The following is a 12163-nucleotide window of genomic DNA, read 5'->3' on the forward strand; positions in this document are numbered from 1 at the left end:
ATAATCCAGCATACCTAGAAATGAATGGGATTTGTTTGGTTTGATTGATTTGTCCTTTGAAAAAAAAAGTGATGGTTGTTAACGCTGAGAATGTAATCAGCAGGCTCAGACACACAGTTCTGAGACATTGATTCAAAGTGGATAACAGTATCTCACTTGTCACATGGTGCAAGAAAGTCACTTCATTCAGAACTGTAACTTCTTGTTGCATAGTAAAGTGGATAAGATACAGTAAGGTTACCTGACATGGGTCTATATACAGACTTGTTACAGTAAACGAAGACTTTAGGTGGAGCCAGGTGTGGCCTGTTTGGGCATTTTTTATGTCACAAATCAAGGCAGTGATGTCTTTTCATCCAAACCAGGGTTTAAAGTATAATGTAGGCCTGCACTTAAACGTTGGTCCACTCCGTACGGGCCTCAAGAAACGTAAATGTATGTAAAAATGAATTACATTGTCATTTATAAAGTTAAATGGATACATAAGTCACAACAATTGAACAGCAACCACAGTTTTCTTCAAGTTAATGATAAAGAACTCACAAAACAACGTGGCGAATCTATGCTGTTGTAAACAAGTCAGTTCATAGAGTACGGGGGTAATGTTAACGTTATTTTCTTTAACAACGACGCCAAAACTAGCAAACACTTACAAAGCTGACACGTATGAGTCTGGTAAGTGAAATTCTGCGACCTATTTCTCTGCAGAGGGGGGCTCTCATGTTTCTCCGGTGACAGTCTGTCTTCCGCATTGCTCAGCAGCACAACACTTGGCTAAAAGCAGAAAGACCAGAGACGCCCAGTGTCCCTTTTGGCTAAACTTGACGTTCACAATGTCTTATATTCGCAACGCATGACTGAGCCTAGCTCAGCACTAGCAACCGACAAGTTAGCTTTGTTAGTATCCTCATGTAACATTAGTACCAGCCAAGGCTATCGTGTGAGTCCACGCCCTCATTGTGAACTCAGTCCGAGCTACAGTAAAATTCATAATATAGGCTAACAAGGCCGAACAAACACTGGGTTATTATCAGTCATACATGAAATCACACTAGTTTAAGCACAGCCGATAGTCGCAGATATGTTAAAAGCGCTAGAAGAGTGCTCGGTCGTTCCGCTTACCTCGCTTTCTAGGAAATATAACAGGGGTTTCAAATCCCACCAAAAAGTGAAACTTCTTGATCCAAATTCTGGGAGAGTTGTAGGCAGTGACGTCACGCTCTGAAATTCCAGCAGTCTCAGTCAGTCGAGAGGTTTGCCCATGTAAGGCAGCAGGCCAGCGGTGTCACTGAGCCACCAGATCACGGCCCTGAGCACCGTAAAGAAGGATGTATGTAAACAGGAAAACATGGATAGTAAAATGTTTATTGTTACAGTTTCCCCTTTTTATTCTAAGCTAAACCCTATGACTCTGTGTCCTAATTAGATTAGATTAGATTCAACTGTATTGTCATTGTGCAAAGTGCAATTACAGAGACAACGAAATGCAGTTTGTGTCTAACCAGAAGTGCAAAAAAAGATGAAAAGTGCAATGTGATATACAAAGTATAGGCAGGTGGTGCATAGACAGGACAAGAAATATATTGCAGTGTAGACAGTAGTATACAGTTGGTTTACAGAAAGTGGTTTGGAGTAATATAAATTAAATATAAATATAAATGTGTGCAGTGTATTAGCAGTTACCTTATAAGAGCAGAATAAATATGGCTATGTAATATGACAGATGTTGATAACTAATGGTGTTATTAGCTGAAGCATACCAATAACATTATATATAGTTATATTTACAATTATGCACACCTGCTAAATGCAATCCAATTAAATAGCCATGCAGTAGTTTACAGTATGCTACAAGCTTTGTCTACCTGATGAGTAAAATAATGTACAGAAATAGATAACTTTAACACAATTCAAACAGAAACACCTTATGTAGGCCTATTACAACTTCACATCAAAATATGAACCAACAAATGACTACAGAACTTAATCGACACTTCTCAGATTGTATCAAACATTACAAGGGTTGTGTCACATACTGCACTGCAATATATTTTATAATGTAGGTGTTTATGCTGTATGCAACAAGAAAATACTGCTCTAATTAAAGAATGCACACTCTGAACCAGGGGCGTAGCACAACATTAGAAAGGCATTCTCTATGGGCCCCTCCCCACATCCACAGCTATTCATTCTAGCATCTTTTTGGGCCCTCACATGAGGGCCCTGGGTACTCAGTCCCCTTTCCACCCCCAGTCTGACACCCCTGCTCTAAACTACTAACACTTAATGAAGATAAGGACTATTATTGCTACAGTAAATGCTGTCTGTTATGCTGTCCTTGTTTGACTTGCATTATAATCTTTAATATATAAGAATGGGTGATTTTTTTCAAGGTATCGGCCAAACCAACACATGATAATTGGACAAAGGGCTTTGAAATCGGGAGGTGCTGGCTGGAAGCAGCGCAGCAGGTGTTTCAGTACTAACGGATCACTCATCCAGTGAGGTGTGAATTGACACATGCTGTAATTTGAACAGATTCAAATTCGTACACTGTGTGTTGCGTGCTGCAGTACCGTGTACTGTCATGCACTGTCTGTCTTATGGAACCACGAGAAAGTGAGTGCCTTCATGTTAGGATCTTCACTTCAACTTGGCAGTGTGACTTCTTTTTCACTTTAATCTAGTTTTGTTTATAGATAATATTAAAATCTTACTAGCCATATATTCAAGTATTGGATTTAAGAACAAACAGTAGCAAAGGTTACTCTGGCTTAAACGTTAGAACCGCACAACCACGCAACAAAACATCCATGCGTACGTTTCATTTGTATGGAAGAGGATTAGGGCCACATGTGAAAATATTTATTTCAAGAGTTTTTTCTTAGAACTTTAAATGCTTTTTTTCACATGTGGCCCTAATCCTCTTCCGTACATGTGTGCCAAAATACCCTTTGTTATAGTTATAGTTATGGTTTAGTAGTTGTTATAGTATACAGGAAATAACTTTTTAAGCGTTTTGTACTGACAGGAAATGATACAATATCTGTACCACCAGACGTCAGTCAAACTGACAATAGACAATAGACAATACTTTAAAATGCAATTGGCAATAAACTTTGTGAAGAGAAAGCTAAATGTATTTTACAAAGTTTAAAAGCAGCATTGAAGGAGACCTATTATGCTTTTCCATATTTTCTGTCATATATATAATTTTACAATGTCAGATGTTCATATTAATCTTTAAAGCTTTCTCAGCTAACAAAAAAAGAAGGTAGTCTATATCCATGACGTTCCACTTCGGGATTTGATCTGGCGTCGCCGGAAATTCCGCTGGATGTCCCTCTTCTCGGCCGTATGTCCATCACCTTCCCCTTTCTTTGTGTGACTATGAGTCTCTGAGTTTTTCTGTTGCACGACTAAAACTACTTTTGAACGTACACATGTTCCACCAAAACAAGTTCCTTCCTGAGACTATTTAGCAGCGGCACCGTTGCTGCGTCTGGCGCCGCCCAATACTTCAATTGGTTTAAAGAAATGCCAATAAACCAGAGCACATTTTTCTCCCATCCAGGAATGCTGTGTGGACTAGCCAGACCCTCCTCCGCAGCGCTGTGGAGGAAGGCCTGGCAATGAGAGACTAAGCTTAAGGTGAGGGACATCCGGCGGCATTTCCAGCAGCACCTGAACAATCCGGGAGATGAAAGATCGTCAATATGGACTAGTTGTGAGTAGATCCTCCATTTCCTTTGGCATTGCATTTCCCTATGGAACAACAGTGTACATCAACAGCAAACAAATCAAAATCAAGCATTTGGTTTTACTTTTTCATGATACTTATTTTTGACACTTAGGCTGCGTCTCATTTCTCTGTCTTAACCCTTCTAATAGTTGTAATAATGTTTACTTTATTGGGCAATAAAGACAGCTTTTTGTTAACAAAGAAAGTGTTTCTGAACATCAATGACATTCAAAACAGTGATAACTAAAACAGATATACAACACACCATGCAGTGTGTATACAAATATTTATTGCAAACAGACCTAAGTATGTATGATGATGTAACCAAGTGGCGTCTCATTTCATAGGGGTATGTTTTCACCCCTACCCCTTACCCCTCGTTTTCGAGGGCCAAGGGCTAGGGGTAAACTAAGGGGTAGGGGTAAGACAGAGAAATGGGATTCAGTGTGAACTCACTACATTATCAAAACCTTAATGTTATTACACATCTTCATGGCATGTCAAGATTCTGCCGTGAAAAAGCTGTAAAGCATCTTTTAATCTTAAATATTCAGTTACTATTTATTTGAACAATACCTCAACATCTTCTAGTTTATAATAACTGAGCTCCTGTGTTGGCTTCACTTGAATTTGGAGTTGTTTAGCTGCTTTTCGTTTGTCAAAGCTGCAAACACTTCTGATGTTTGATATATGCAAGCGCCCCTATCAGATGTCCAACAGAGCTTTTCCTTCATGTGGGCTTTACCAGACCTCAGTGATCTTTGCCATGCAAAGTAGACAGTTAGAATACATGCGCGTGATTGCATGCAAATACGGTAACTGCTCTTTCACCTCAGATTCTGTTGTCATGGATGTATCACAGTGTTGTCATTCATAACGCTGACATTGCGTGTGTCATGCATTTGTGTATTCAAATACATTCAGATATTGTTGATTTTATCTCTGGGATGAATGATATCATTACTGATTAGTTTCTATGACTTAGTTTAATGGAAAATATTCACAAGAAATAGAAGCTCTGTCATTCTTTTTATAGGCCAAATGTAAAAAAAAAAAAAAAGAATAATTCACTCTGAGCCATATCTTTAAACCGATAATTCTTACTTCACTGCAACTGATTACATTGTGCTCCAAGCTGTGAATATACTTTCTTTTTCACCGTGCACGAGGAAAGCATAAACAACGCTTGCAGATCGAGAACGCTGATAAAAACCAAAAGATTTGAGCTATTTTAGTGTCTTACCCGTGCATCCCCTCATCTCCAAGTTCCAGGGCACACTGAAAAAGGTAATCTCATTTGTAATGTGTGACAGCTTATTTGCGAGTGTGTACAATTTCTTTTTTTTAATGGGCCCGCCAGTGATTTCTTCTTCCACTGATTTCAAAAAGTTTTAGACGACACATGCCATCGCCTGTGAACTCAAGTTATCAATCAAACACCAATTAACATGCTCGGTTAGGGGAAATCAAGGGCTCTTTGATGTTCGGCAGTTAGGCAGTGTCGCTACGCATGTCATTGATATGATGGGTTTCAATTTTATCCTCACTGTACCAAAACATATGACAAGAAATATGCTCACAGGGTCCACCACAACAGATATAATTCACACTGGAGATACGTTTGATTTGATGACGCTTGATCTAACTTTGTCGTATTCAACTTAACTCATTTACACAGAAAGTAGCCTCGTTTGTCATATTTTAGTGTTTCAATTGTTCCACCATCGGATATCCTGTTTTATTTTCCTGGTTGTTAACACTGTCTTCTCCCCCACACCACTTCCTCTGAAGTAGGTAAACCTCAAACACTACAACAGAGCAGCTGCACAGTTGATGTGTACTTCCTCGTAAAAGTCTGAGTAAAAAGCATGTGTTTTGCATCTACATGCTGAATAGGAAAAAAACAAGAAAAAACAATTGTCTTCTAAATGCAGCTGTCCTAGTTTTCAGGAATCGATGGCTGATGGGGACAGTGTTGACATCCACATTCCATAAAACAGTTCACAACTGTGTGTGAGATAACTATCTCATTACCTCATACATTACAAAATTGCACTTTTATTCTACTTGCACACTGGTTACTTCATATTTAATATTATACATCTTTTATTTTGTTTTATATATACTATGTATATAGGTTGTACATTTTATTCTACACTTGTATATATGTGTACATTCTTTTTCATCAGTCTAAGTATATTTTTTCAGTAGTTGTTCTGGCATTCTTTATCTTTGCTATCTTATTTTATTTTATCTTATTTATTATTTCTTGTATATTACTTGTATTTTCTGTATGTGTGTGAGTGAGTATGAGTGTATGTCCTTGTTACTTGCTGCTTGTAACAGAGTCATTTCCCAATTTGGGATTAATAAAGTCCATCTAAGTCCATCCAGTGGTGTAGTCCACGTGATACGTAGGTATACGCAGTATAGGCTACTCACTAAGAAAGCTCCATGATTTCCATATACCCACTTAAAAATGCGCAATGACACATGACAACATACTTTACATTATATTTTTGATATATTTAGAATTGTCATCTGTTTTCCTTCGCATAGGCTAAATTGGTGCATTAAAGTGTATCAGAATGCAGGAAATGAAGTCTTTGGCGCTCAAAATTTCCCTGGGGGAGGACACCCAGACCCCCTACTATGATATGTCCATTATAGCCCACATATTTACCGTATATAGTACAGTATACCCACTAAAATACATTAGACTACACAACTGTATCTATCTATCGCGCAGGTTACATCCTCACATGTGAAACCATGACCAATGGAAGGGTGAATTTGTAAGTAATGTCGTTTGGTATCTCAATATGATCATTGTCAGTAGGCAGGCAAGTCCAGGTGCTTTGCACAAAAACAACACAGAGATCTTTGCAGAAAAAAAGAAAGGAAAAAAAACTAGTAGGAACTATGTGTGCTCTGTTAATTAGAGCTGAGATAGCAGAGATTAGTCTTAAAGCACAACCGTATTACAGAGAGTCATGCCAAATGAGAAACAAAAGTAGGAGAGAGGCAGACTCACTACAAAAACAATGTCCCAAAGCTACTAATCAAACAACTCCCAATCTAGATCCAGACCTCAGATTACACTAATGAATTCTAATTCTTGTGTTTTAGCATGTAAATATTTATTAAAATGGTAGACAGAGACAATCTCTGCCTACAGCAAAGGTTTTAGCAGAAATTATCCATACGTGTGAGCGTCATGCTAAACCTTTGAAGCGTTATTTTTTTTTAAAGCAGCAGGATTTTGTCGTTGGATCCTAAAAATAATTTTATTGGGTGCCATTAAACATGGCATTTATTTTTTTCAATGAACATGATCAACTTTCTTACCTCTGAGGGAAATGGATTCAGCTGCCTCTGTTCCTCAGCAACAATAGAAGATTTAAGCTCGTTGTCTGGTTGATATTATCGACACATGCAGCCGTCAGGACAGCATAGTTTCAGTAACAATATGAAACAAATATTACATTTTTGATCTTTCCTGAACCAAATCCATTAAATGAACCCAACACCTAAAGTGGTTAAAAGGCAGAAGGTTAGATATTTCTGTTGAGAAGAAGGATTTACTGTAGGAAGCAGGCTCAAGTGTTGGATGCAGAGGTCAGAAGCGTTTTCTTGCCATTGCAGTGGTGTTTAGCCTGTTTGAGCTATTAAGTGTGAGACTATTTGGAGATTTAAAGGGATAGTTCAGCTTTTTTGAATTGGGGTTGCATGAGATACTTATCACTAGTCAGTGCAGGGTTCAACAATAAAGGTTGGCCGATGCCCCGGGGCAAGTAAAACGCTATGATGGGCCAGTGGACGTCAGGGACAATAATAGGGGCAAAAGCCTCGACGGCTGATTTCCCATGGAAACCGCGCTCATGAGCGACCGGTGAAATTTGACAGCTACAGTAGCTCGTTACGGGCACTGAATTTGATGAATTTACTGTTTATCTCTCCCCAGGTGAGACAAGAAGCCAACGTTAGCTCATCCTGCAGTCCCTCTGCCTTTGACTCCCCGCTGCAGAAGACATATTCACATGCACAGCCTGGATAAGTCAAAAAACAACTTGTTCAACACGCTCAAACAACATATCCCAATAGGTTCATCTTCTCATAGCCCAAACTAAGGCTTTGAATTCAGTGTATACATTCCTGAAGGTTTGTTTTTCTGCTCAGGATGCAGAGATCCCATATGAGGGAAAGACAAAGAATGAACCAGCATCTTCGGACCTTAAACCATGCAGACATTCCTGACCTGTCAAACCACAAACATACAAGGGAAACTTTCCTAAAATCTCAGAGCTACATTCCACCTGCAAAGACAGAGGTGGTGAATGTTCAAAGTGGATGTTACTAAAAGACTGTCATCACTTACCTTAAAAGGACAAACAGAAGGTGTTTTTTTTATCAAGATGTCACCGTTTGGTTAGAAAGCCTGCAAAATCTGAGTTTCCTCCCAGCAACAAACATCATTAATCATTCATACACTGTCTACAGTAAAAGAATTGCAGAGGAAGTATGCAAAATCAAGTCATTTACAAACAATTGATAAGACTATACAAAATCAAAAGCAACGTTTTTAAAGGCTTTGAATGTAAATTCTTTTTTTTTGAGAGACAACAGTTGGATAAACAACACGTCATTTTATAGACAAACATTTAAACGTCTTTTACAAGCAGTGTAATACAAAAGCATTTTAATTCAATTCAGTTTTATTTCTAGTATCAAATCATAACAAGAGTTATCTCAGGACACTTTACAGATAGAGGAGGTCTAGACCACACTCTAAACAATCACTCGAAACGTCCTATATTGTAAAAAAGTGAGATGTCCACGTCGTGTTCGAGTATAAAGGAGGTAAAGGTGATATAATACTGTGGAAGTTTCAACACATTCCATCCACAGAGAAATGCACACAGCCCGTATTTAGAAACTGTGCCTTTAAACGAGCTGTCTGGACGTCTGTACGGTTGTGATGTCATAACTAGGGCTGCAACGATTATAGATTTTGTTGGTACGATTATATTGTGAAGAATAATCACGGTTTCACGATTATCACGATTATTATGCATTCATTTATTTCACTACTAATGTATAAAATCACATGAACACTCTAGATTTTAATGTTATTTATTGCTGCCTTTTGAAACAGAAATAACAGTAACAGTTTTCAATGTTTTGAAAATGATCATATGATCAATCCTCAGCCTTTTTATTTAAATTCATCTGAAAAGATTATAGACTAGAGGTGAATCAGTCACACGACAAACAAGGGCCAAGTTGGCAACAACAATGCTGTCCTTTTGGCTCTCAAAAAGCTAAAAACGACCCTGCTAGCTGGTGTTTCTACAAGTTGGAGGAGCTGCTGGACAAGATGCACCTGTCACAGGGAGCTTCACAGCATGTTGCCAAGGAATAAATGCAATGGAGAGATCTCTTTGCATGTACGTAAGTAAGTAACACTTTTTATCAGAATGGAAAACCTAAAAAGGCGAGTAGAGTCAAGGCGAGTCGAGCAGGTACCATGTGGTGGAAAAACGCCATAAGACAATGATATTAGTCACTTGGCCATTTTCAATTCAAATCAGTACAAGAAATAGTTTGCTATTAGCTACCCAATGACTTTTATTATATAATGTGTGGAAAGAATGTGTTAGTTTCTGCTTTTTTTTACTTGACTGCTAACGAAATACACCTCAGTATTGGCCATTACTTCAAGGAGACACATATAAGCTAGTTTCGGGCAGAAAATGTGTATTATTGGAAGAATCAACTGTGTTAACATAATAGCCAACAAGGATCTATGTAAAAAAATAAATAAATGTTGAGTCATTTTGTGACCAAATTCCCTACACTGTCTTCTTCTGGCAGCTGTGTGTATGGATATTCTGTATTGTGTGGATAATTTCATGAAATAGAAACACACAGTACACATACAGTACATACCATTTAAAACGTGACTTTATAATGTAGTTCGCTGAAGAAAGACAATCCTATGACTATGACAGTGCTGCCACTTTGAATCATCGTTGTATGTCTCTCTCACAGGTTTATTTTCTCTTCACTCTACAAATTCCATCTAATGCAAAGCCCGAGATTAGGCACTTGTGACCTTTATTAGAGCTGATAGCAGCCGCCATGGATACCGACAAGCTCCATGTTGGCACAACAAAGGCTCGTAGTGGAGCTAGATTACAGATCTATGTGATAGCAGGTAAGTGAAAATGAAATGCAAGCATTATCCTTTTCTGATGTCATAATTACCTGCAGCCGACTGCCTCAGAAAGGTTACCATACACAAACGACTTGGAAACGCTTCAGGAAACTGCACCAATGCATTACAGCAAGTTGTTTATGGGGGGGGCGTCTGTGATTTGTGTTGAAAAGAATGCAAGTGACATTTACACACTCGATAGATTGATTGATTAATAATCTATAAATTCAGGATGCATCACTCACTGAGGGCTACATTTTAATTAAAAGTTTTTTTTCTTGGAAAAGAAAGTAAGTGTTAAATTCCTCTGCAGACAGCAGCTACAGGGTCAGTGTTTTCAACTTCCAGACAGTTTTTTTTTTTTCAAACCGTGTTATGAATTACTGCAAGGCATGCTGTAGAGAGGGGGGATGCTGTGAATCGTTGATCTTAAATTTCCAAGGGAAAGGCCAAGCCAGAAAATATGAAGTCTGTCTGGGCTTTAAAAAAAAAAAAAAAATAAACATTTCATGAAATCAAGTTTGCATCTAGAAGGTTGCAACAACAAATGGTCCCTTTTAAAGAATTTGCTTGATCCCTCTTTTGTTAATTTGATGCGGGACAAAATTACATCAGATGACAGCATAATCCGACATCATTATCAACATCAAAAAATGTGTTTGGCGCTGCTTGGCCCGGGGCCGACGGCAGCGCAGCCTCTGTAACGGGATGATATGGATTACACTTTTGCAAACCGACCTTGCCCCCCTCTCATTTTTTATGCCTGCCAGTCAAACACAGAGATGACCGCCGCTGCCGAATAAAACCCAAATATCCCTCTGATGATTAAGGTCACTCATATACTGCTCTACAGAAGCCATCCTCCTCCTCTAAGCCCCACAGAGCAGGAGAGGGGGGGTGTCGCTTGACTTGGACTCCAGTCAGTCTCCATGTCTTTGTCATTTCTCCCTCAGCGCTGCACAGGTTCTCTCTGCCTCACCGTGACAGTAAGAGGACAGTACAGTAATCAAAGTTTTCCCCCTCGAGGCACCGTGACCTGTTGTTGGCTTTCATTTGTGTGTCAGTTCAGAGGTTTAATCTGCTTCATGAGAAGTTTATCCCTGGATCACAGGGATCTGAGGGCTCACCGGTCATTTGCCGTCACTATCCCAAGAGCTCAGATTGTTTCGCGCTGCTTTATTCTGAAATATGATGGAAATGTGTTGGACTAATTTGGCTTTAGCAGGATTGGCTGAATATTAGTCCACTCATCCAATGGATTATCCCCGTAGCTGCGATGAACATACAGTACAGATCTGTCAAACTGCCATATACATCTCATTTCCCTCTCATGTTTCTTGTATAAGTGCACATTCTGATGCATTGGTCACTCATTTTTTCTGTCATGATGGCAGTCACAACAGAGCCTGATGCTGACACAGTAAAGCTGTGCAGCATGTTAACGCTGTTAATAGCAAGAGCTTTGGGAGTTCTTACCCACTGAGGTGAGCTTATCTGCACGGACAGCATGCATTCATTTAATCTGAGTTCAACATCAGGTGTCGAGAGCGATTACACACTGATACTCTGGCTTTTACATTAACACTATGGATTCATGTGCAGAAAAGTGCTTTGTTTTTTGCAAACAAAAAAATGAAAATGATTATATGCAGCTCAACTCTAATGATTTGACGTTGCCATGAGTGATTTAAAAAAATAAAAAGTAGTAACACTGTAGAATTTCCCCCAAATATTGCTTTACTGTTTTCAGGATTTTCCCTAATTTTCTCGGTGGCAGTCACATTGTTGACCTTCCTATTGGCTGTGCTAGGTTGAAGTGACAGCTGGCGTGATGTAATAACACCCCCCCTCCACGAGACAAGTTATAAAGAGCAATATCTTCCATGGATGGTTCCATGGATTGAGATCAGCTTAGGTAGATTAATGCTCCAGGACACTGAAATGTTTGTTGTATAAAAGCTCTGTTTATAAAACAATGTGTCATCGCCGTATATGAAAATCTCTAATCTGGCAGATGGCCTGAGCTCCAGGAGTTCCTCCACGGTAAAGGCACTGCTGTAGTTGATGGTTTGTGTTCCTGTGGTTTAATGGGATTGTAGACTCTCCATTCAAATGAATTATAGATAGGAAAACTGGGATTATTTTACAGGCTGTTTAATCTCTTCCTCTTTTTTTTTTGCCCCACGGTTTCAGCATTCATGGAA

At 38.9% G+C, this 12163-nt stretch overlaps 1 protein-coding gene across 6 annotated transcripts in view; it reads right to left on the reverse strand.

The window, feature by feature from the left end:
- lpp (LIM domain containing preferred translocation partner in lipoma) overlaps nt 1–1246 on the reverse strand; it is a 192122-nt gene extending 190876 nt beyond the window's left edge. For 2 of the 6 annotated variants that reach the window (XM_078259861.1, XM_078259863.1), the window contains exon 1: nt 1123–1245. Coding sequence is in view for 1 of the 6 variants with exons in the window: in XM_078259860.1 (XP_078115986.1) it covers nt 654–752 (99 nt within the window). In the remaining 5 variants the exon portion in view is untranslated. Of the gene's footprint in view, nt 1–543; nt 572–653; nt 844–1122 lie in introns of those variants that run through there. The other 4 variants (XM_078259864.1, XM_078259860.1, XM_078259862.1 and 1 more) reach the window with 4 other exon arrangements.
- Nucleotides 1247–12163: the final 10917 nt, after the last annotated feature.

Source organism: Sander vitreus, chromosome 9 (assembly GCF_031162955.1).
Source record: "Sander vitreus isolate 19-12246 chromosome 9, sanVit1, whole genome shotgun sequence".
Classification (NCBI taxonomy): domain Eukaryota; kingdom Metazoa; phylum Chordata; class Actinopteri; order Perciformes; family Percidae; genus Sander; species Sander vitreus.